At 47.2% G+C, this 16,664-nt stretch overlaps 1 protein-coding gene across 1 annotated transcript in view; it reads right to left on the reverse strand.

The window, feature by feature from the left end:
- The window catches only part of LOC141052992 (uncharacterized), a 94,481-nt gene that overhangs the window by 15,827 nt on the left and 61,990 nt on the right, over nucleotides 1-16,664 (reverse strand). The window contains exons 9-14 of the mRNA XM_073550315.1: nucleotides 9,487-9,584; nucleotides 8,846-8,995; nucleotides 8,537-8,716; nucleotides 8,330-8,453; nucleotides 8,149-8,246; nucleotides 6,742-6,850 (exon numbers count right to left, since the gene is read on the reverse strand). Coding sequence (XP_073406416.1) covers nucleotides 6,742-6,850; nucleotides 8,149-8,246; nucleotides 8,330-8,453; nucleotides 8,537-8,716; nucleotides 8,846-8,995; nucleotides 9,487-9,584 — 759 coding nt within the window. The remainder of the gene's footprint in view (nucleotides 1-6,741; nucleotides 6,851-8,148; nucleotides 8,247-8,329; nucleotides 8,454-8,536; nucleotides 8,717-8,845; nucleotides 8,996-9,486; nucleotides 9,585-16,664) is intronic.

The following is a 16,664-nucleotide window of genomic DNA, read 5'->3' on the forward strand; positions in this document are numbered from 1 at the left end:
AGGAGCATCGTGGCCGCCTACATTACATGAAGCTGCTGGTGAGGAGATCGCTTTCCCTTTACCCCACCCTTCTGCCCCTGCCACCTCTAGTACACCTGCGGGTACTGGGCGGCAGCGGCAGAGGGGTCAGGAAAAGACTTATGCGCCAGAGTTCTTGCATCTGAATGCATCTTTCCAGAACTGTCTAAAAGTCTTGTCAGAGCAAATCTCCGCAGGCTATCAGCAGATCAACTCCAGCATTCTGGAGGTGAAGACACTTCTGCAAACCATGCATTCAGAAGCAAGATCTTCGCCAAACCACACCTTTTTCAGGTCTGTTGTGGAGCGCATGGAAACGCTCTCTCCTGCCCAGCAGATGCATGTAATGCATTCATGCCACGCTGCTCTCCAGCAAGTTACCTCCCAACCTCCTCCTCCTCCCACCACAATAGTTCCTCCACCTGCACCCCCTCCAGCCACTTTCCATCCTCCCCCTCCTATTACATCTACACCCCCTCCAGCCACTTTCCATCCTCCCCCTCCTATTACATCTACACCCCCTCCAGCCACTTTCCATCCTCCCCCTCCTATTACATACCATCCACCTCCAGCCACTTTCCATCCTCCCCCTCCTATTACATACCATCCACCTCCCCAGCACCATCCACCTCCCCAGCACCAGCAACCTCCCCAGCACCAGCAACCTCCCCAGTACCAGCAACCTCCACATTACCTGCAACCTCCACATTACCTGCAACCTCCCCAGTACCAGCAACCTCCCCAGTACCAGCAACCTCCCCAGTACCAGACATCTCCCCACTTCCAGCAACCTGCCCCGTACCAGACATCTCCCCACTTCCAGCAACCTGCCCCGTACCAGACATCTCCCCACTTCCAGCAACCTGCCCCGTACCAGACATCTCCCCACTTCCAGCAACCTGCCCCGTACCAGACATCTCCCCACTTCCAGCAACCTGCCCCGTACCAAACTCCTTCCCCATACAACTTGCCATCAACATCATCTGCTCCTACAGTCCCTGCCCAACCCTCCACTCCACCACCCACCACCTCTTCTGCTTCCCACATGTCCACCCATTCTGTAGTTTTTTCCACACCTTCACCTCTAACTGTTCCTTCCCCACCACGATCCCAGTCCTCTCTCCACACTCCCAGTGTCGAAGTGTCCCGCAGCCCCTACAGCAGTATTTCCACCACACACTACACAGACTTATAATGTGTGTATTTAAATAAAAATGACCAGTTTTATGGTTTCAGTTTTATAGTTTCAAAGTTTTATTAAACAAGTTTATTAAAATTTTTAAAAAGTTTACTAAAAAAAACATTTTTCAATAAAAGTTAAATTATTTTACACTGGTTGTCTGTCATTTCTTTCTGCGGCGAAAAAGGTTAAATACAGGGTATTTAAAAGGTGAAATGGTATTCAAAACTAGGTATATAACTGTGGGTAAATTTTAGCTTTTTGCCACAGTTGTGTTCCTGGTTGTGTTTGAAGCAAAGTATTTCACCTAAAAAGCAGGGCTGTGGAGTCGGTAAGCCAAACCTGCAACTCCGACTCCGACTCCTCAATTTCCCTTACACCGACTCCGACTCCAACTCCGACTCCGACTCCCACACATATTGCTTATATTTAAGTGAAAAAATTTTTGTAGTACAATGTGAACCTTAGACATTTAATCATTTTTATGATCCAATAATCAAGATGTTTAGATAGAACAGAATATATATTGGTGTACTACCCGGTTTTCATTCTTTTTGGTACAGATACGATATGGATAGACAGATATGGATAAATGGATATATAGAGCAGATTTCTAATCTGCTTTTGCTATTGAAAACATTATCTATGAGCTCAAAAACCTTTCAGGTGATGCAGTTTTTTAAAAAGATGATCAGCTTTTGCAGCTGAAAAACGTATCCTCAAAAAACACAGGAAAAACGCTGTGTGTGAATGTAGCCTTAGATCAGGAATAGAACAGCCATTTATAGGACATTTCATAACTTTCCCAAACTCCTATGAAAAAATATTCAGCACATCCTGCATTGAATTACTGTACCCAATTTATTATATATTTTAGGAGTCGGAGTCGGTCCATTTTATACCGACTCCAACTCCGACTCCACCAAAATGAGCACCGACTCCGACTCCACGACTCTGACTCCGACTCCACAGCCCTGCTAAAAAGTTGTGTTTATTGTTGGTGATTTCCTAACAATGTACACAACTTTTGTTAAAAGGTGAAATACTTTGCATAAAACACAACCAGGTACACACCTGTGGCCTAAAGCTAAAAATAGAGACCATGACAAGATAGCCAACTTTGGTTGGCAAAGGTATATACTGTTGGTACAGAAGGTACACAAGTTTGGTTAGGGCACAAATCTTTCACACTCTGTCATCCTGCCAGTGTACTCTGCCTTGAGGTGACAAAGTATAGTGCAAAATTGTCCCTCATTACTGAAACCGTCACAGAACTTCTAGTGGTAATGTCATGGTAATCTTGCAAGGTGGTTTCTTCAGAGGTGTCCTCAATGGAAATGGGTTCCTTGCAGATAACAAAATTGTGGAGTACCACGCACGCTTTGATCACCTCGTCCACAGTTTCTGTCTTGAGGTTGATCGCAGTCAATAGGACCCGCCATTTGGCTGTCAGAATACCAAAGGTACATTCAACCATTCTTCTTGCTCTTGTGAGGCGGAAATTAAAAATGCGTTTTGGTCTTGTCAATCCTCTGCTAGAGTACGGTTTCAAAAGGTGTTCTGACAGCTGGAAGGCTTCATCCCCAACACAGACAAATGGCATAGATGGACCAGATGTTTGCGGCAGCGGTCTAGGTGGTGGGAACTGGAAGGTGTTTCCATACAGTTTACGCCCCATGGCAGACAGTTTGAAAACTTGAGAGTCATTGGAGCGGCCATAGGCCCCAATATCAACCGCAATAAATTTGTATTCCGCGTCAGCGATGGCCATGAGGACAATTGAAAAATATTTCTTGTAATTGAAATATTCCGATCCCGATCCAGCTGGCTTTACAATGCGGATATGTTTCCCGTCCACAGCGCCCAAGCAGTTTGGAAACTGACATATCTGTTGAAACTTGTCAGCAATTTCAATCCACCTCTCTGTTGTGGGCTCTGGTAAAAACTCTTCAGCTAAGGAGTCCCACAGTGCACGGCATGTGTACTTCACAATTCCAGATATGGTGGAAATCCCGAGTCTGTACTGGAAAGGGATTCTCCAGTTGCAAGAAATCTGTGGGGAATTAAAAAACAATAAATTAGTTTTAAATCACAGCATTACATACCAAAACTGACCTATAACACTTGGAGATACAAATTACCACCAACAAGATTGCAGTGAAAGTGTGCTCTGATGCGATCATATCCAATAAATGTGGCTTACCTTAAAGCCACCATCAGACGCTCTGCGGGTGAAACAGAGAAGCGGCAATAGGTGTCCGCTTTTCTTATGAGGTGTGCAATGCGCTCCACCAAGTAATCAAAATTCTCCATTTTCATCCTAACATATCCAAAAAATTTATCCGGGTTTCGTCGAAGGTCCATGCATAGTGTAGAATAGACCCCACGCGTCATTCTCTTGGCTGTGATGGGGTGGATCCACAAACGTCGTCTACGATGCCTGATGCGCTGCTGTCTCGCTCTCTCCTTCTCCAGAACAATCAACCTCAAACGATTTGCCTCCGCTGTAAAATCCGCCAAATTCTTCAAAATATTTCCAATGACAACATCCATCTTCGCCAGTAACTTGCTCTTCTCTCCAACCTGCACTTTCTCCTCTACAACCTGTCAAAGAAGGGCTGTAGGAACATGCTATATATAGTTTTCCAGCAGCCAATCCCGTTCGGAAGGCCACAAGGGTCAATTTTAAAAACCGGATCCGGCGTAATCCGTCGAAAAACGGATAGAAAAACGGATGAACCGGATGAGACGGATCCGGTTTTGTCTGTCCAGAAAAAGACGGATCCGCCAGAAAACCGGATCCGTCACATCCGGTTTTACGAAACATTTGCCGGATCCGGCGTTCCGGCACGACGCCGGATCGCGCCTGACGCCGAAAACCTGATGTGTGAAAGTAGCCTTAGATGATGCATTAGATGTTTGACCTAATGTTAGTAGGAGCAGCAGTGTTGCGCACTGTGCCACTGGAAGAAACATCTAAAATGTTTTGCACTCTTTGCATAATTTTGCTACAACTATACTTGTGTTTATAATGTTATTTGCACAAGAAAAAGGAAAATCTTTCAAAAATAAACAGTAAAAAAAAAAAAAAAAAAAAAAAAAAAAGGCTTTGACCCTAATGACCAAGCCAAATTTTACAATTATGACCACTGTCACTTTATGTGGTTATAACTATGGAACGGTTTAACGGATCACTAGACTGTTTTTTCGTAACATATTGTACTTCATGATAGTGGTAAAATTTATTCGATATGACTTGCATTTATTTATGAAAAAATGGAAATATGGAGAGAATTTTGAAAATGTATTAATTTTCAAACTTTTTTTAAATTTGTATGCCCTTAAATGACAGATATGTCACCCAAAATAGTATATATATATTTTGCTAGGACGCTATAAGGGTTAAAATTAGACCAGCGATTTCTCATTTTTACAACAAAATTTACAAAACCATTTTTTAAGGGACCACATTTGAAGCCTTTTTGAGGGGTCTATATGGAAGAAAATACCCAAAAGTAACACCATTCTAAAAACTGCACCCCTCAAGGTGATCAAAATCATATTCAAGAAGTTTAGTAACTCTTTACATGCATTTAACATTTAACTTTACTTCACAAACATTTTACTTCAGAACCAATTTTTTTTATTTTCACGAGTGTAAAAAGAGAAAACGAACCATAAAATTTGCAATTGATCCTGAATACACAGATACCCCATATGTGGGGGTAAACCACTGTTTGGGCGCACGGCAGAGCTCGGAAGGAAAGGAGCGCTGTTTGACTTTTTCAATGCAGAACTGGCTGGACGCCATGTCGCGTTTGGAGAGCCCCTGATGTGCCTAAGCAATGGAAACCCCCTACAAGTAACACCATTTTGGAAACTAGACACCCCCAAGGATCTAGATGTGTGGTGGGCACTTGGTATCCCCAAGTTCTTCACAAAAGTTTATAACGTAGAGCCGTGAAAATAAAAAATCATATTTTTTACACAAACATGATCTTTTCTCCCCCAAATTTTTATTTTCCTAAGGGAAACAGGAGAAATTAGACCCCCAAAGTTGTGCAATTTGTCCAGATACCCATATGTATGGGTCACTAACTAAGGGGGTGAAAAAGGGGGTTTGATTTACTATTTTTTTTATTTTGATCACTGTGATAGGGTCTATGGCAGTGACTAAAATGAACCAATAGGAAAAATTTCCTATTGTTGCCGGATGCCGGCTGGCAGATCTCGGCAGGCGTACTGAGCTTGTGCCTGTCATTTTCTCCCGGAAGAAGAAGCCGGCGACCCGGGGGAATTCTGGGGGGCATGAAGAGACAAAGGAGATACTAGGGGGGGGGGATATCGGGGACACTAATTCTCTCTCAGAAATTAAATGGAAAATCTGACATTTTTTTTTTGCAGTCGCCGTTATACCGTTAATAACGGCGATAGCAACAACAGGGTCGGTAAAAACTGACCCAAATCATGTTCTCTGGGGTCTCGTCAACCCCTGGCAGCCGAGAACCCGGAGAAATTCCGACTCTGTGGGGGCGCGATACCACTTTTCCTCGGCGCTGTGGTTTAAGTACCCTTAGCTGCCTTCGTTAAAAGGCGTATCGGCGGTTGTTAAGGGGTTAAATTCACCAATGACTGCAGGCTTATACCATGGATTAAATGTATCAGCATTTGAAGGACAACAGTCCGAAACGGCTTTAAATCGATAGCAGCATATTATAAACATACCGTATATCACATGTATTTATATATTTTTTAAATTGCTTGCTCGTTATTAGTTTCTATTTGAGCAGTCAAGGGGTAGAATATCCAATTTTGTAGCATAGTGGATCTAATCTATATATGAAAAGTACAATGTGTCTCAAAAAAAATAAAAACAACCTCAAAATTACTGGGATCAGGTTATGCATTCTTAAGATTATTACCAAGTCAAGTAACGTGACATGTCCGATTTGAAAAATGGGGCCTGATTAGGAACACAAAACTGTCTGCAATGGAAAGTAACTAAATCAAAGGATCTTGTGCGGTAACTACTGTAGTCAAAAACTGTGACATCTCTGGAGTAATTATAGTGTGTGACATGTGTGCACTTGAAAATCTAAACTATCGTAGAGGCCAACATTCTGTGGCGGATGAGTTTCTTTAAGAAATATTAGACATTTAGAGAGAACTTTTCAACTTTAGAGCACTGGAGCTACTACAAGTCCTGACTAGAAAGGTGGAGATAGTATTGGTGCTCCTTGTTTCAGGAGAGACTGTGCAGTAATTGTCATTGCTGTGGATCACAAAAAAAATCATGAAATTCATGATATGGAGTCGTGCCATAAACCACATGCAGAGACATGTCATGGCACAGGTGTACTGTTTTTGTTCTGTTATTGAGAAGTAATTTGAAGTTAATCCGTTTTTTTTTTCTAATAGAATCTGCTATAAAGCTATTGCTTTCAAAAAAGTCCCAAAACCCTGGAGTTTGTATGTAGTTGAACCCTTTTTGTATAGTAATTTACCCTGATGTGACTTCTCTGCATTTTCTGGTTATTACTCACCTGGATAGTCATATGTAGGAATCTCCTCTTTACAGTTATAGGTTTCCTCTTTACATCGCACATCATCCATCACACATGGCTCTATAGTAATTATGCTCATACCGTTACCCTGAAATAAATATTGGAAAATATTGGAAAAGTTGATTCAGATAAGCAGAAAAGATAAATTATTAACAAAATGATCAAAAATGTTTCTAATAAAATGGCCCTTCAGTGCATAATTCTGGGGAATAAACCAAGACCTTCACAGCCGTCTACACATCATAGGGGAGATCTCATCATGTCCTCACTATATCTGAAACTGACCCTGTCAAAGACTGAACTCCTTGTGTTTCCTCCCGCTACTAATGTACCTATACCCGACACTGCCATTTCCGTGTGTGGTTCCACTATTACTCCCCAGCAACATGCCCGCTGTCTTGGGGTCATACTTGATTCCGAGCTTTCCTTTGTCCCCCACATACGATCACTGGCTCGCTCTTGTTATCTGCACCTCAAAAACATTTCTAGAATTCGACCTTTTCTTACTTTTGACTCCGCAAAAACTCTTACTGTTTCTCTTATTCATTCTCGTCTCGACTATTGTAGCTCTCTTCTAATCGGTTTCCCTCTTACCAAACTCTCCCCTCTCCAATCTGTCTTGAATGCTGCAGCCAGGATCATATTCCTCACCAATCGTTACACCGATGCCTCTACCTTGTGCCAGTCATTACAATGGCTACCCATCCACTCCAGAATCCAGTGCAAACTTATTACCCTCACCCACAAAGCTCTTCATGGCTCAGCACCACTCTACATCTCCTCCCTTGTTTCAGTATACCACCCTACCCACTCCCTCCGTTCTGATGACCTGAGGTTAGCATCCTCAATAATCAGAACCTCCCACTCCAACACTATACACGTGCTGCGCCAATTCTTTGAAATGCACTTCCCAGGTCAATACGATTAGTCCCCAATCCCCACAATTTTAAGAGTGCCCTGAAAATGCATTTATTCAGACTGGCCTATCGCCTCAACACATTAACCTAATCTATCCCTGGGTGGCACAGCCAAAAGTTTTACCATAACCAGGTTCCCCGCATCATGTTCCCACATGCTTTATGCATCCATTAGCCCTCTGTGTCTGTACTGTTACACACTTAACATTATGGCTGGTCCATACAATCAGGGCAATTGTTACCACCCATCTTTCGTGTCTACCTCTTTCCTCACAGATTGTAAGCTTGCGAGCAGGACCCTCATTCCTCTTGGTATCTGTTATGATCTATGTGATTATTGTTATGCTGTAATGTCTATCGTCTGTACAAGTCCCCTCTGAAATGTAAAGTGCTGCGGAATATGTCGGCGCTATATAAATAAAATTTATTGTTATTATTTATTATCTCATGACACCTTCTCTCCATCTACCTGATGATCCTGGGGAACATTGGGATTTTCTTGTTTACAGTCCTGTGGAAGAAGAGGACGGGGACATCTCTCTGGTGTTGTCCTCTTACTGGATAGAACTGGAGGAAACACATACAGGGACTGAATTCATTCTTTACATACAGATAATTATAGGCCGTGTGTATTTAGTCCTGTCTATTACCTGGTGATGTGAGGGGCTGGGGAACCTCCATCATGACGTCCTTGTACAGATCTTTGTGTCCTTCTAAATACTCCCACTCCTCCATGGAGAAATAGACGGTGACATCCTGACACCTTATAGGAACCTGACACATACAATGATACCGTCATCCCCCAGATACCTTCATACCATTACTGTATAATTTCCCAGCATTCCCAGCAGTGTCACCTCTCCAGTCAGCAGCTCAATCATCTTGTAGGTGAGTTCTAGGATCTTCTGGTCATTGATGTCCTCATGTATCAGGGAGTGACGTGAAGGTCTCGAGATTGGGCTCAGGGGTCTTCTCAATCCCTCAGACACAGGGTCCTGACAGCGCTCACTAGAGGTCTTCTTCACTACTGTGTAATCCTGGTTATGGAGAGACACATTAATAAATCTCACTACAGACATTTCCAGAGTCCTCACCTCTCCAGTTCTGTCCATCTGTTATTCCCATAGATAAGAATGATGTAATGTGACGTCATCAGAATCTCTCACCTCTCCAGTAAGCCGGAAGAGGATCTCTAGGGTAAGGTGTAATATCCTCTCCGCCATCTTGTCCCTGTCCATATCCATCCTCGACAGATCAATAAGGAAAATTCTGTTATATAGAAGATCTCCAATGAGATGATCCGATATTTTAGGGACCTGAATGGGGAGAAGATGATGATGTTACGTTATGAAGAATCCTGTGTAATAATATAGATACTGGGGATAATAAGTGGAAACAGATCAGGAGATTTTGTGTGTAGATTTTGTATTTAGAAAAGATAATACAAAAAATCGCTAGCGCCCTCAATGAGAAAATGCTAGAGAAACAGAAAATCAGTAAACTGCAGACAAACTTTGGATTCTATGTGCTGTATCCAACGGTCAAACTGGGTAAAAAACGTTTATCTAAATTTTGTATTGAATATTTCTCGATTGTTGGAAGATCCCTTTCTTCTCCTCCTGATCTTTGCCGTTACTGTACAGCACGATGCGGAGGCCGTTTTCTCACTGTCACATACTGTTACATGATTACAATTGCACGGGTTGTTTAACCCCTCGGATGCTGTGGTCAATAGCGAGCGTCTCATCCAGGTGGTTACATGTTACATCAGCATCTCGCTATGTGATCGCAGGGCGTCGATTGTTACCATAGCAGCCAGAAAAAATAGCAAATGTTCTGGTATTTGGAGATTGATGACATAAATGTGATATTTCCTCCCAAGTAATGAGATATTATTGTGGAAAAGTCATACAACGTCTATACATCATTATCACAGTAAGTGTATATTTATTACTGAGATAACAGAGGAGCGGATGTCTGTCTCCTGCGCACCAGATACATGTGATTAACAGTTATCAGTGCATTATATAATGTTACTGCCCCCTGTGCCCAGTAATGGAGGGGTTACCGCCCCCTGTGCCCAGTAATGGAGGGGTTACTGCCCCCTGTGCCCAGTAATGGAGGGGTTACTGCCCCCTGTGCCCAGTAATGGAGGGGTTAACGCCCCCTGTGCCCAGTAATGGAGGGGTTACGCCCCCTGTGCCCAGTAATGGAGGGGTTACTGCCCCCTGTACCCAGTAATGGAGGGGTTACTGCCCCCTGTACCCAGTAATGGAGGGGTTACTGCCCCCTGTGCCCAGTAATGGAGGGGTTACTGCCCCCTGTGCCCAGTAATGGAGGGGTTACTGCCCCCTGTGCCCAGTAATGGAGGGGTTACTGCCCCCTGTGCCCAGTAATGGAGGGGTTAACGCCCCCTGTGCCCAGTAATGGAGGGGTTAACGCCCCCTGTGCCCAGTAATGGAGGGGTTAACGCCCCCTGTACCCAGTAATGGAGGGGTTACTGCCCCCTGTACCCAGTAATGAAGGGGTTACTGCCCCCTGTGCCCAAGTAATGGAGGTGTTACTGCCCCCTGTGCTCAGTAATGAAGGGGTTACTGCCCCCTGTGCCCAGTAATGGAGGGGTTACTGCCCCCTGTGCCCAGTAATGGAGGGGTTACTGCCCCCTGTGCCCAGTAATGGAGGGGTTACTGCCCCCTGTGCCCAAGTAATGGAGGGGTTACTGCCCCCTGTGCTCAGTAATGAAGGGGTTACTGCCCCCTGTGCCCAGTAATGGAGGGGTTACTGCCCCCTGTGCCCAAGTAATGGAGGGGTTACTGCCCCCTGTGCTCAGTAATGAAGGGGTTACTGCCCCCTGTGCTCAGTAATGGAGGGGTTACTGCCCCCTGTGCCCAGTAATGGAGGGGTTACTGCCCCCTGTACCCAGTAATGGAGGGGTTACTGCCCCCTGTGCTCAGTAATGAAGGGGTTACTGCCCCCTGTGCCCAAGTAATGGAGGTGTTACTGCCCCCTGTGCTCAGTAATGAAGGGGTTACTGCCCCCTGTGCCCAGTAATGGAGGGGTTACTGCCCCCTGTGCTCAGTAATGAAGGGGTTACTGCCCCCTGTGCCCAGTAATGGAGGGGTTACTGCCCCCTGTGCCCAAGTAATGGAGGGGTTACTGCCCCCTGTGCTCAGTAATGAAGGGGTTACTGCCCCCTGTGCTCAGTAATGGAGGGGTTACTACCCCCTGTGCCCAGTAATGGAGGGGTTACTGCCCCCTGTGCCCAGTAATGAAGGGGTTACTGCCCCCTGTGCCCAGTAATGGAGGGGTTACTGCCCCCTGTGCCCAGTAATGAAGGGGTTACTGCCCCCTGTGCTCAGTAATGAAGGGGTTACTGCCCCCTGTGCCCAGTAATGGAGGGGTTACTGCCCCCTGTGCCCAAGTAATGGAGGGGTTACTGCCCCCTGTGCTCAGTAATGAAGGGGTTACTGCCCCCTGTGCTCAGTAATGGAGGGGTTACTACCCCCTGTGCCCAGTAATGGAGGGGTTACTGCCCCCTGTGCCCAGTAATGAAGGGGTTACTGCCCCCTGTGCCCAGTAATGGAGGGGTTACTGCCCCCTGTGCCCAGTAATGAAGGGGTTACTGCCCCCTGTGCTCAGTAATGGAGGGGTTACTGCCCCCTGCGCCCAGTAATGGGGAATCTCCAGCACCTACCTCCACCTGCAGAGCCGCACTCCACATATATGGCTGCTCTGTGCGCACAGGACCTGGGATGAGGTCACAGGAAGGGAGGAGTCAGGGGTCACATGATCAGGGGCCTCAGTGTATGCAGGACTCTGCTGTGCTGGTTGTCATGGTGCTGGATGAGGGGAAGTTTCTGTGTGGGGTCAGGAGGGGTTTACAGGATGGATGTAGCAGAACCGTGTGTGTACGAGGTGTACGGAGCGGAGCCGTGTGTGTACGAGGTGTACGGAGCGGAGCCGTGTGTGTACGAGGTGTACGGAGCCGAGCCGTGTGTGTACGAGGTGTACGGAGCGGAGCCGTGTGTGTACGAGGTGTACGGAGCGGAGCCGAGTGTGTACGAGGTGTACGGAGCGGAGCCGTGTGTGTACGAGGTGTACGGAGCGGAGCCGTGTGTGCACGAGGTGTACGGAGCGGAGCCGTGTGTGCACGAGGTGTACGGAGCGGAGCCGTGTGTGTACGAGGTGTACGGAGCGGAGCCGTGTGTGTACGAGGTGTACGGAGCGGAGCCGTGTGTGCGAGGTGTACGGAGCAGAGCCGTGTGTGTACGGGGTGTACGGAGCAGAGCCGTGTGTGTACGAGGTGTACGGAGCAGAGCCGTGTGTGTACGGGGTGTACGGAGCGGAGCCGTGTGTGTACGAGGTGTACGGAGCGGAGCCGTGTGTGTGCGAGGTGTACGGAGCGGAGCCGTGTGTGTACAGAGCGGATCCGTGTGTACAATGTGTACGGAGCGGAGCCGTGTGCGTACGAGGTGTACAGAGCGGAGCCGTGTGTGTACGGGGTGTACAGAGCGGAGCCGTGTGTGTACGGGGTGTACGGAGCGGAGCCGTGTGTGTACGAGGTGTACGGAGCGGAGCCGTGTGTGTACGAGGTGTACGGAGCGGAGCCGTGTGTGCGAGGTGTACGGAGCAGAGCCGTGTGTGTACGGGGTGTACGGAGCAGAGCCGTGTGTGTACGAGGTGTACGGAGCAGAGCCGTGTGTGTACGGGGTGTACGGAGCGGAGCCGTGTGTGTACGAGGTGTACGGAGCAGAGCCGTGTGTGTGCGAGGTGTACGGAGCGGAGCCGTGTGTGTACAGAGCGGATCCGTGTGTACAAGGTGTACGGAGCGGAGCCGTGTGCGTACGAGGTGAGCGGAGCCGTGTGCGTACGAGGTGTACAGAGCGGAGCCGTGTGTGTACGGGGTGTACAGAGCGGAGCCGTGTGTGTACAGGGTGTACAGAGCGGAGCCGTGTGTGTACGGGGTGTACAGAGCGGAGCCGTGTGTGTACGGGGTGTACGGAGCGGAGCCGCGTGTGTACGGGGTGTACAGAGCGGAGCCGTGTGTGTACGAGGTGAGCGGAGCCGTGTGTGTACGAGGTGTACAGAGCGGAGCCGCGTGTGTACGAGGTGTACGGAGCGGAGCCGCGTGCGTACGAGGTGTACGGAGCGGAGCCGTGTGTGTACAAGGTGTACAGAGCGGAGCCGTGTGTGTACGGAGCGGAGCCGTATGTACGAGGTGTACAGAGTGAAGTTGCGTGTGTACGAGGTGTACGGAGCGGAGCCGTGTGTGTACGGGGTGTACAGAGCGGAGCCGTGTGTGCGGGGTGTACAGAGCGGAGCCGTGTGTGTACGGGGTGTACGGAGCGGAGCCGCGTGTGTACGGGGTGTACGGAGTGGAGCCGTGTGTGTACGAGGTGAGCGGAGCCGCGTGTGTACGAGGTGTACAGAGCGGAGCCGCGTGTGTACGAGGTGTACGGAGCGGAGCCGCGTGCGTACGAGGTGTACGGAGCGGAGCCGTGTGTGTACAAGGTGTACAGAGCGGAGCCGTGTGTGTACGGAGCGGAGCCGTATGTACGAGGTGTACAGAGTGAAGTCGCGTGTGTACGAGGTGTACAGAGAGGAGCCGTGCATGTATGGGGTGTTCGGAGTGGAGCCGTGTGTGTACGAGGGGCACAAAGCAGGGCCGTGCTTGAACGGGGTGTGCGGAGCGGAGCTGTTTTACTAGGTGTATGGGTCAGAGCTGTGTGTGTCCGAGGTGTTTGGAGCGGAGCCACGTGTGTACAAGGTGTACGGAGCGGAGCAGTTGTGCTATATGTGCGGGGTGGAGCTGTGCATGAGGTGTTAGGGTTGCTCTGACAGACAGGTGCCCGCTGAATCCCCCCCCCGTGCCTGTCATTTGATCACTTCTTTGACATCCAGCCTGTGGATGGGCGTCAGAGTAGACCATGACTATTAGAATGTACAGCAGGGGTCCCCAACCTGCAGCTCGGGAGCCACTTGTGGCTCATGGACCCATTAATGTGGCACGTGGCTGTCTGCCAGCTTGGTGCATCAGCTCCAGGTCTTGCAAACAGGTATAAAGATAATATCTCAAAGCAGTGAATTTGGTAATTCTGGATGCACATATAGTCATCCTAAAGGGGTTGTCCAGGCTTTTCACATAATCTCAGTGCATATCTGGGCTGCAGAATGGTGACAATAAGTAATCTACCTTCTGTGGCCAGTTTGCAGGGTTTCCAAGATATCATCTCTTGCTTGTAAGAAAAACGTCCGGGGGGGGGGGGGGGGGGGGGGGGGGTGTCCTGGCATTGAAATGAGAACTGGTCGTTTCCTCCTATACTAAAAACATGCCCTCTATAGCAACAACCCCACCCTCCATAGCAACAGGCCCTCCCCGACCACATGAACAAGCCCTATGCTATGGAGGGTGGGGTCGTTGCTATAGAGGGCATGTTTTTAGTATAGGAGGAAACAACCAGTTCTCACTTCAATGCCAGGACACCCCCTCCCCCCCCCGGACGTTTTTCTTACAAGCAAGAGATGATATCTTGGAAACCCTGCAAACTGGGTAATAAGCATTTGATACACTGCCGATTTTGCAAGTTTTCCCACCTACTATGATTTTTAGCATACGTACGCATCACCTGTGAGAGACAGAATCTAAGAATAAAAAAACAGAATATCACATTGTATGATTTGTAAATAAATTACATTTTATTGCATGAAATAAGTATTTGATCACCTACCAACCAGCATGAATTCTGGCCCTCACAGAACTGTTAGTTTTTCTGTAAGAAGCCCTCCTTCTCTTCACTCATTATCTGTATTCACCTGTTTTAACTCGTTAACTGTATAAAAGACACCTGTCCACACAATCAATCACACTCCAACCCCTCCACCACGGCCTAGACTGGGCTGGCCTACAGGACAATAGGCAAACACTATCTCGGTCTGGGGCTCCATGCAATATCTTGCCTTGTGGGGTAAGGGTGATTTTGAGAAAGATCAGAAATCAGCCTAGAACTACATAATGGACAATGACCTGAAGAAAGCTGGAACTACAGTCTTAAACATTGCAGTTAGTAACACACTATGTTGTCATGGATTAAAATCCTGCAGGGCACGCAAGGTCCCCCTGCTCAGGTCAGCACATGTACAGGCGCGTTTGAAGTTTGCCAATGACCATCTGGATTATCCAGAGGAGGCCTGGGAGAAGGTCATGTGGTCAGAGGAGACCAAAATAAAACTTTTTGGTATCAACTCCACTTGCCGTTTTTGGTGGAAGAAGAAGGATGAGTATAACCCAAAGAACACCATCCCAACCATGAAGCATGGTGGGGGACACATCATACTTTGGGGGTGCTTTTCTTTAAAGGGGACAGGAAGATTGTGCTGTATTGAAGGGCGGATAGATGGAGACATCTATCTCGAGATTTTGGCAACCTCCTTCCCTCAGTAAGAGCATTGAAGATGGGCCATAGCTGTGTCTTCCAGCATGACAATGACCCGAAACACACAGCAAGGGCAACTAAGGAGTGGCTCCGTAACAGGCATTTCAACCACTTGAAGAGGTCTAGCCAGTCTTCAGACCTGCTTGGACCATGCGCTCAACTTAGAGGTTAAACATTTTCTCAAAACCTACCGAAATCTGTCTGAGTAACTTGTGAAAGTACGCCGTGTGAGTGCCAATTACTATCAGATGCTCCACTTCACTGCATCTTGTTTTTTAGATGCTTAAAGCACCATCGTCCTTTCTGATAGATGCCTATACGCTCTCCGCATTCTATATACCACACGGTATGTTTCAGATTCTTATGGATTGCTGCCATATATTTTTCATGGCTCTCTCTGAACTATTTGTCGTGATATGGGCAGTGTGGGATACCTGGCGTTATCTGCGTCCAATTTATCCTATTATTTTTATGACCATTTCAACTATTGTTTGTATATACTTCTGTTTTTTTTCCCTTGTTATTTTTTTCTATTTTATATGACATTTTGTTTTGTTTTGTAATTATATTTATCCTTGTAGTAACTGAAGGTCACATTGAGCGAAACGTCTTTTTTCGTGTACTACAATAAACCTCCCTGCAAATACCTTTAAGTGGATTGCTAGGTTTATATTTGTTGCTTAAACGGTTTGGGAACCTAACCTTAGCACCATCTTGAGTTGTGCTCATGGTGTTTTTTCTATACTGCTCGTTACCGACCCGGCTTGTCTTACTCTTCTGTTATCCAGTGGCTAATGTGTGGCTGTTCCACTGTCCACATGTGTGTGAGTGCCGTCCCCTCTCCATGTTATTGCCCCCAGGTGGGAACGCACACTTCAGCTCTGCTGCTGCTTGACATTATAAGCGAGCAATTTTTTAAGGGGTTTTGCAGTTGTTTTTCCCTTGTGATGGATCCGCTGTGTACTTTGACGGATGAAATTTCTAACTTAACACAGATGATGTAGGGGTTGTTGGTGGAGCATAGGGCATTAGCTATGTCCAACAACTGCAGAGAGAGCTGGCTGAGACGGTTAAAACAGTACAAGGTACCACCCCTCGTTCTACCAGTAAGTCTGGTGATTCAGTTGTTGCCCTGCACTCTCCCAAACCTTCGGTCAAGCTTCCTGACACCTTTTCAGGCGAGAAGGATACATTTTGTACATTCCGGGAGAGTTGCAAGTTGTTATTTTCCCTCAGACCCCGATCCTCTGGTGATGAGTCAGCGGGTGAGGATAATTATATCCTTGCTCAGGGAGGGTCCTCAGTCCTGGGCTTTATCTTTACCCCCTACTGTCCCTGAACATATGTCGGTGGATAGGTTTTTTGAGGCCTTAGGACTTATCTATGAAGAACCAGACCGTGTCAGGTTGGCAGGGGACACTATCATGGATCTCTTTCAAGGAAGGCTTTCTGCCGAGTGGTATTGCTCGGAGTATAGACGATGGTCCACGGAGGTGTCTTGGAACGACTCTGTGCTCCGGTGTCAGTTCTGGAGAGGACTGTCAAACCATCT

This window comes from Dendrobates tinctorius, unplaced genomic scaffold (assembly GCF_039654945.1).
Source record: "Dendrobates tinctorius isolate UK_male_01 unplaced genomic scaffold, ASM3965494v1 ptg000164l, whole genome shotgun sequence".
NCBI classification, from domain to species: domain Eukaryota; kingdom Metazoa; phylum Chordata; class Amphibia; order Anura; family Dendrobatidae; genus Dendrobates; species Dendrobates tinctorius.